The sequence below is a fragment of the Pan paniscus genome, chromosome X (assembly GCF_029289425.2).
Source record: "Pan paniscus chromosome X, NHGRI_mPanPan1-v2.0_pri, whole genome shotgun sequence".
In the NCBI taxonomy this organism is placed as follows: domain Eukaryota; kingdom Metazoa; phylum Chordata; class Mammalia; order Primates; family Hominidae; genus Pan; species Pan paniscus.
In genome coordinates, this window is record NC_073272.2 from 107,261,888 (window position 1) to 107,271,017 (window position 9,130).

General features: G+C 39.9%; 1 protein-coding gene across 1 annotated transcript; it reads left to right on the plus strand.

Moving 5' to 3' along the window:
* Positions 1 to 8,370: 8,370 nt before the first annotated feature.
* On the plus strand, positions 8,371 to 8,781 carry NCBP2L (nuclear cap binding protein subunit 2 like). Its single transcript, XM_034950708.2, has one exon. The coding sequence runs from the start codon at positions 8,371 to 8,373 to the stop codon at positions 8,779 to 8,781; it is 411 nt and encodes a 136-aa protein (XP_034806599.1).
* The last annotated feature ends 349 nt before the right edge of the window (positions 8,782 to 9,130 follow it).

The following is a 9,130-nucleotide window of genomic DNA, read 5'->3' on the forward strand; positions in this document are numbered from 1 at the left end:
TGAGCTGAGAATCCAGGTAAACTGCAGAGAGCAGGGCAGGAGAAGGGCGATCATGTTGGAGAGTTAGCTTGCAAGGCCTTGATATTGTTTGTAGATCCCAAGCTACCGATTAGGGGCCCCTGACCTAATATAGTAAAAAAAAAATGGTTTGTGTTGTCATTGTGGCTATTTTTAAATATCCTTCTAGAGGTATATCTCCCTTCCTGTATTAGCTTTCTAAATCTTGATACTGTGCACGCAGATTGATCCATTTGCCCTACTTTCCACTCCTTGTAGCATTGTCAATTGTCTTTCAGCCACCTCTGGAATTCTGGACTTGGTTTACCTAGCCTTTGTGACCACTCCATATATTGACATACAGGGAGCCTCCAAGCTGGACAGGCTGAGCTCTCAAAGTTCACTCTCAAGTCAATTGTTTGGAAGGTGACATGCATTTTTCCGTAGGAGAAAAAAATTGTTATAAATTGAACTACATTTCCAGACCAGCCCACAAAAGATGTTTTTAGCTTTAATGTACTAAAAATGTGGGCCATTTGCAATGACAAAGTAGGAAATCTTGGTAATTCAGAAAAAACAAGAAGACAATCCAAGGGAATAAGAAATACTTTTGCTTGACTGCTGGTACTGGAGTCAAGAAAGCTGAACTGGATGAGGTACACAGGGCTTTCCGGAGGCTCTCCAGAAAGACTCATGGGGACTTTGAAAGTCTGGAATCATAACATAGTTCTAAGTTTACTTCAAAACTGATGGCTTTCAATAATAATGACTACCATATACTGAGCACTTACTGTGTGTCAGGCGCTGTGTTAGACAGTTTACATACCTTCCCCTCATTTCATTTCATTCTCACAACAACACTATGAGGTAAATACTATAATGACCCTTATTTTACAGACTGAGGCTCAGAAGGGTCAAGGAACTTGACAAAAGTTATACAGACAGCACAATTAGAGGCCAAGTCAATGGTTTCCTACTGCCCAAACCTGTGCTTTACAATATATATCTGACCACTCTTTTCTTTTCTTTTCTTTATCTGGATATATTGGGAACACTACTTTTGGGGCTATCAGCCATGATTAGAGTTATTTGCCAGATCACAAAGAAACTAAGATTGGGAAACTAGGAGAGGTGGTACAAGGGAGAGAAGGAAGGAGGAAGGGACAGAGAATTTTGTTAGGCAAAAGTTCAACTAAGAAACCACATACGTCAGTGCTTCTCAAACTGTACTGTGCACTCAAATCACCCGAAACTCGTTAAAATGAAGATTATTATTCAGCAGATCTAGGGAGGGGCCTGAGATCCTGCATTTCTAAAAAGCTCCCAAGTGTGCTGCTCCTGCTGGCCCACAGACAACACTTTGAACAGTAAGGCCATATAGTGCAAATGATAAACAAAAAAATTCAAGCATCCATTAACACCTGCTTCCTAATTTAATCCAGATCAGCTTCTACACTAAACAGTCACTTATTATCCTCTTTTCTCCTGTAGCCTGTCTCAGGCCATTGTCTCCGCTTTAGTTCTGCCAGTCTGTTTCAGCTTATGTTTGTTTATTTATTTATTTATTTGTACAAATTTAAGGGGTTCGAGTGCAGTTTTGGTACATGGATATATTGCAGAGTGGTGAAGTCTGGGCATTTAATGTAACCGTCACCCAAACAGTGTAGATTGTACCCATTAAGTAATTTCTCATCTCTCACCTCCATGACATGTTTATGTTTAACTACTCATTTAAATACAGGTGTTAAATACATATGAACATCTTCTGTCACTCTGAGCACTAGGCAGTCTCAATCAGACATGAATTTCTCTTGGCACAAAGTAGATATTTGGCCACAGGGTTCCAGTCCTCAACAATGGCTCTCAGCTCTCTCACCCATTAGGAACAGTCTTATAAAGGTAAGGCATGTAGTAACACTACTGTCCCAGCGCTTTCTAATTTCCTTTCTTAGAGCTACTGCCTTCATCTGGAGCAGAAAGTAGCCTGGCTTTTTAAAGAGTCCAGATCCTTGTTCCTTTCACATAGTTGAAACAATCCCAGCATTAGTTTAAGGCAACCATTGAAAAGATTCTTTGCAGAGTCCTGCCAACTCCAAATGCCCAGTGAAATTTGTTTCCTGGAAGATAATTTACTTTATTTTGCCACCTCCTCTCCTCTGTCCTCTTAGGATTTTGACTGATCATTTTGAGCCATTCTTCATGTTTTTCTTCTATTTTTAGACTCTCTGACTAATTTTCTCCAGTAGCAAGAGTCAAGGAAAGCTTTCCACTCCAACCAAGCTCTACTTTTTAGGTAGGAAATATTCTCTCACAGTGTTTACAGATCAACTTGGTGATCTGTGGTCCCTGGCAACTGGATTGCTTTTCTATCTTCTCTTTAACCTTTGGGGATGTTAACCTTGGGGGTGACCCTTCTAACACCTTTAGCAGGTAGGTGTTCATTGCAGCCTCCACATGAATAGATTAGGTAAGTTCACATTCTATCACTGGATGAATTAAAAACTCTGCTAAAAAAAATTGTAATCTTCTGTTTTTAACTTCTATCCATTAATCTTACTTTTATCATATGGAGCAGAAATAGCACTTTCAATATTTCAAGACATTTGTCATATCCTCCTTTAATCTCTTTGCTAGACTAAACATCCCCAATTTCTAATCAGTCCTCAGTTACTTCTTGACCCTTCATTCATTCAATAAACATCAGATGCACTATGATTTGTAAATGTTCACTTTAAAATACAGTACCTCGAAATGGAACGTAGTGCTCGCTGTGTAGTTTGACCAGCATGGAGCACATTGGGACTGCCACTCCTTGTGATGGTCTGATGCAATTTTATGATCATGCTAGCTTAAAAAAGAGTAACTCACTTCTTCACATCTAGTGAGTACCTACTTTGGGTCAGGTACCTAACATCAACTAGAAACCTCTGTTTCCAGTGGTAGAGGTTCTCTGTTCTTTCTTACCCCATGGGGCCTGGAGATGGTACAGCCACCCTCTTCCAATCCTTCCTACTGTCATCTGCTGTACTTTAGTTCTCTCACCTATTGAGGACTTCACCTCCTCACTGATAGTCTTCCTTTCCACCCCAACTCTAGCCACCATCCTGAGTGATCTTAATGTCCTCATAGATGACCCATTTATAAGCTTCATCCTTTCAATCATTTTACCTCCACTCTGCTTCACCAACTATTTTCAATGATCCACTTTATTCTCAGCAGATGATCTCACCTCTTATTCCATTATGAAAATCTAGGTCGTTGGATGCTAACACTCATTTTCCTGTCCTAACCCCACCCTGCCACATTGTTGTGTCCCTACGTGTCCTAACCTCTTTTTTTTTTTTTGGGGGGGGGGGCTTGCAGAAATACACATAGCTTCTCCAGTTCAAGGCTAATTTCTCTACGTATGCTTTGGAGCCCATTCTTTCTCACCTCCATGAGGACTTACTTCATCAGTTATCCCTCCTCTCATCTGTGTCTTCAACAACTCCTTCTCTACTTACTGGCTGCTTCCCATCAACCTTCAGGCATGATCAACTTTCACTCTAAAAAAAGAAACAAACAAATTTTCCTTCGCCTCTATCCCCAACTGGCATTTGCCCTATTTCTCTTCTTTTATTGTTATGGAATCTTTTCTAAAGTGTAGACACTCTCCATTTCCTCACCTCCTGTTAAAAACTCAGCTCCCACTATGGCTTTTCTGTTCCCAGAACACCACTGTTATTTCTCTTTTAAGTAAACCAATGACATCCTAATTGCCAAATCTAATGAACAATGTTAAGTCTTTATTTTACTGGACCTCTCTCTGATGTATTTAACATAATTGATTGCTCTCACCGTACTTCTGTCCTCATGACTCTCATGACCTACTCCTTGGCTTTGGTGATGTTGCACATCTTCTGACTGTCCTCATTCCTCTCTGATTACTCCTTCTTATGCTGTTTTGTGGACTTTTCGTCTGCCACCCCTTAAATGCCAGTCTTTCCCAGGTTTTTTCATTCCTCACCTTTCCCCTAGATCATCTCATCCATACCCATGGTTTTATCTACCATCCTATTGAGCCCCAAATCTGTGTCTGTAGTCCCAGACACAGACCTCTCTTGAGAGCTCCAAACCCATATACTAGTTAATACTTGACAGGTATAATATGGCACATCCTACAGGTACCTCAAGACCAAACTCAGTATGTTCCAAATTCATCTTTTTTATTCCAATCTGCCCTTCCTCCTCTGTCTGCCCAACTGACACCATTTTGGTGACTCAGACCTCTATCTACACAGTTGACCTCTATCTACACAGTGCTGAAACTTGGTAGTCATCCTGAATTTCTCATTCAACCAGTCACCAAGACCTGTTCAGTCTGTCTTCTAAGTATCTATCTGAGATGTGTTTCCTTTATGTTACTACAGCATATTATTAGTCCAGGCTTTCCATCATCTTTTCGTTTTTTAACCATTCAAATAGCTCCTTAACTGGTCTTCCTGCCTCTTGGCCTGCTCCCCCTTAGTCTATCCTTCACATTGTGATAGAATGCATTTTCTCTAATGCAAATCAGATCACATCATTCCTCTGCTTGAAGCCCTATCATGGTTCCCACTGCTTACTGGTACAGTCCAAGCTGCTCCACAAGGCTTACAAGGCCCCTCACAATCTGGCCTTGCCTACCCTTCCAATCTTATCTCCTATCATCTTTTCCTTATTTTCTTTGCCCAAATAACGTCAGACTGAACACCCCCCACCACGCCTTCATGCCTTCATACACACTGTTCTCTCTGCCTAGAATGACCCCTTGGTCTTCCAGTCAAATCTTTATTCAGCTTTCAAAATTGGACTCAGAGTACGTCTGGGTAGATACACAAGAAACTAGTGACAATGATTGGGTGGCTGGGGCACAGGAGTTGGAAGAAGACTTCCTTTTTCCACCTATTTGTACATTCTGCATTTTGTAACACAAATCTGAATTCACTATTCAAAAAAGTAAATACTATGTAAATTTTTTGTTAAAAAAGCTCAGGAATCAGGTCCTTTAGAAAGTTGTTTTCCCCTCCTCATCCTCCTCTGTAGTTTTGTACTCCCTTCTTTGTGCTACCTCTGGGCCTACTGTGTGCTCCTGTGATTAGAATAATTACATTGCATTGCAATTTGTAGGTTAAGTTGTCCATCTCCCCAGATTGTGAGCTACCTGAGGGAAAGGGCTGCATCTTACTTTTTATTGTTTCCCCAGAATTTAACATAGTGCTCTATAAATGTTGATTGAATGAATGGAGAAACAAGTGAAGAGAAGAATAAAGTAGAGGATGCCCCACATTATAAAACAAAGCTCCCAAGCCAGTTATCTTTCCCAATATCCATCAATCTGTCCTTTTGCCACGTGTTGAGCTTGAAAGTAATACTTTACATTTATACTTTTTTTTTTCTGAGACAGGGTCTCACTCTGTCACCCAGGCTGGAGTGCACTGGCACAATTATGGCTCACTTCAGCCTCGATCTCCTGGGCTCTAGATCCTCCTACCTCAGCCTTCCAAGTAGCTGGGACTATAGTCACATGCCACCATGCCATGCTAATATTTGTAATCTTTTGTAAAGATGAGGTTTCACCATGTTGCCCAGGCTGGTCTTGAACTCCTGGGATTAAGCAATCCACCTGCCTCGGCCTCCCAAAGTGCTGGGATTGCAGGCGTGAGCCACTGCACCCGGCCTTACATTTATTCTTAAGTACTATCCATCAATTATCTTGTCAATTTGGGCTCAGCATCATGTAAGACTGCCCAGATCATTTCAAAGTCCCTCTTATTTTTGTGTTATGTGTAGATTTGATATGTATTTGTATATCCTATTCTGAATCACTTGATCAGAATATTGATACAATACCTATTGCTTATTGAACACCTACAGTGTGTCAAACACTGTGCTGGGTGTTTTTACATATGACATTGTCACAGTATTTGTTGCAAGATAGGTATTTTGCTCTCCAGTTTACAGATGAGAAGATTGAAATCAGTATTGTTAAGTGCCCTGCCTAGGGTCATATTGCTAGTAAATGGTGAAGTTGAGATTTGAACCAAGGTCTTTTGACTTCAAAATTCATGCTTGAGTCATAACACTACATTGATTCAAAGGGGCATCTCCACTGCTTCACTACTGGGTGCCTAGCTCAAGGCAGCCCATTGTCTTTGGACTGCTCTGACCATTTTAAAAGCTCTTGTTTGTAGTGAGCCAAGTTATAAACGAGCCAAACAAGACATGGCCAATAACAGAGCCTTTTGGCTCTCTGCTAGAACTTTCCTTCCAGTCTGACACCAAACCATGTGTTCGCTTCTTTGGCTCTAGTTGTTCAACTAGTTATAGGCTCATCTCAACAAATGCCTGAAGCATCCAGCTTATATTTTGCCATCTCATCTACAAGGAAATTATGGCAAACTTTGTCCAATGCCTGGATGAAATGAAATCCACTATAGCTATCACATTCTCTGATAGCTTATCTAGTAACCAGATCAAAAAAAAAAAAAGGAAATGAAGTCTAGGAGGGATATTTGTTTTTTAATGGGGAAATTTGTCAATGACTTAAAGTAATGAGTTTCCAGTGGTATACTTTCAGACATCCTTGACAGGCTGTCAGGAAGATGATTTTTGGCCAGTGGGCTTCCTACTTCTCTTCAAATGACATCTAAATAGGGACTCCCATTTTCATTGCTTTGAATTGCACAGCACTGTTGTTTACATCTGGTTTTATTTAATCTTCCATTTCAGTTTTCTGGGCTTTTATTTTTTCTTTGTGTTCTGCCCTTGCACATGTTCCCTCTGCCTGGTTCATTCCCTAAACTCCTACACCATCCAGCCCTGCAACACACACATATACATACCTTCCTTGTCCTTTGAGAATCAGTGCATGCAGTCCCTTCTCCAGAAGGCTTCTCTGTTGTCCCCAGGCTGAGGTAACTGCTTCTCCTCTTGGGTGTTGTAGTGGCAAGTGAGCACAGTGCCTGTCACAAAGTAGATCCCCAATAAATGTTAACTCCCTTCTCCCCTTCCTCCATGAATATCTCTAAAATAGTATTGATTACACCATATTGTATTTTCATGTTTACTTGTCTGCCTTCATCACTCAATTATGAGCTCATTCATTCATCCAGTTATTAACAAATATTTATTGTGTGTCTAAGGTGTACAAGGCATTGTTCATGTAGGTACTGGGGACACAGTGATTTCTGAAAATTGTATTTTCACTGTGTCTTTTCATTGTTGTACTTATAGCACCTGTCATAGTGTCTGGCAAGTAGAGTGCTTATTAAATGTTTGTTAAGGGAATGCACTTCCTTAGCAGAGTTTCTCAAAGTGTGATCTTTGGACCATTTGCATCTGGATCATTGAGGGGTGTAGGTTAAAATGTTAATTCTTGGGTCCCTCTCCAAACCTACTGAATCAGAATATCTTAAGAGTGGGCTGCAAGAATCTGTATTTTAATCTCGTTTTGCGGTGTTTCTATCATGCTAAAATTTGGGAACCTCTGCGAAACAGAATAGAAACAGGGAGACCTAATGCCTCCCTATATATGCCTCCCTATAATAACATTGAAAAGTGTAGCTAAAACCGACTAAATCGTGTTTAATGCCTCCGAACGCTGCAGTAAATTTTAGTAAAAGAGAAAAAGGAATTAATTAAAATTGTCTAGAAAGGTTAATTACTATTTACCTTTTGAACAAGTGGAATTATTGCCAATAAAATCTAATCTTAATTTAGGTCAAATTTATGATACCAGAGAGTTTTCATTTTTAAAGTGCTACTTGTATATTTGATGGTATATAGGGACCCATTGTGTAACCCAACAATACAATATATTGATTCCATGTTATAGACTTGAATTGCAAATTAAGAAAGAGTATGTCCAAACTGTACTTGTGCTTTAACATTGATTATATATGTGATTTATCTGATGCTTCGTCCTTAATCAGAATTGTTAGTGCTCATTCTCTGTGCAAATTTGATCCATTTAACTGTTTTATGCCATATTTTCCAAGAACATGCTGTTATTAAAAGTGCTCTTTGGTAATAGATTAGGTATATAAGATCTAAGTCTCAACCAAAGACAGCACAACTTCCCTTTCAGGAAGACTTGACAAATTGGATTTTATGACCATGTTTTGGGGACTGGAGCTGTCTATTTTTAGTGTGCCTTGACATGATCCTTATGGTCAGGAGCTGAAGTGTTCTTGTATCTGAACACAAATATGTTAAATATTCACAGGTTTATACTTCTGTTTCCCTCCTTTTGACTTCCCTCTTTTTTTCAACTCAACTTAGGTTTTCAGTGGTGGTGTCACTGCTGCCAAGCTGGACCGAAAACGGCCATCTGCATGCTGCCCAACCAGCACCATGTCCAAAGACCTGAAAATTCTATGTAAAGACCCTGCTTTGGAGCTGAGCTGCTACCGGGACCATCAGTTCAGTGGCCGTAAATTTCAGCAGGAAAAATTACTGAAGGAAAGCTCCACATTGAATATGGGGAATCTTTCCTTTTATACAACCGAAGAGAAAATACATGAACTCTTTAGTAGATCTGATATCAGGAATATCTTTATGGGCCTGGATAAAATAAAGAAAACAGCATGTGGTTTTTGCTTTGTAGAATGCCATAACAGAGCTGATGCCGAAAATGCCATGCGGTTTCTAACTGGGACCTGCCTAGATGAATGGATTATCCGCACTGATTGGGATGTAGGTTTTAGAGAGGGTCAACAGTATGGTCGCGGTAAATCTGGGGGTCAGGTAAGGGATGTTTCGTGAAGATTTTCATTCTGGTAGAGGAGGCTTTGGAAGACAGACTCAGATCTAGAACAATCCATAGAGAAAAAGTTTTAACTCTAACCCCTTGAAAAGTGTGTTATAGACCAACCTCAAGTCTGCAAATAGCCAATTCCAAGTTTAAATTACCTTACTTGTTGATGTATTTTTTTCTCTGAAAATTTATTAAATAGCAGAAACAAAAAAAATCCATTTGTTTTTGTCTGAATTTTGAAGATGCTTTTCAGATTACCAGTTTGACTGTTAGGTGGTCCAAAGTGAAGTGTTCTTCGGGAACAAATTAGGTATGTAAGATCAGAGTCAACCAAAGCACAACTTCCCTTTTAAGAAG

Coding starts and splice junctions, on each gene's coding strand:
- NCBP2L (XM_034950708.2), top strand. CDS start 8,371: ATGTCCAAAGACCTGAAAATTCTATGTAAAGACCCTGCTTTGGAGCTG.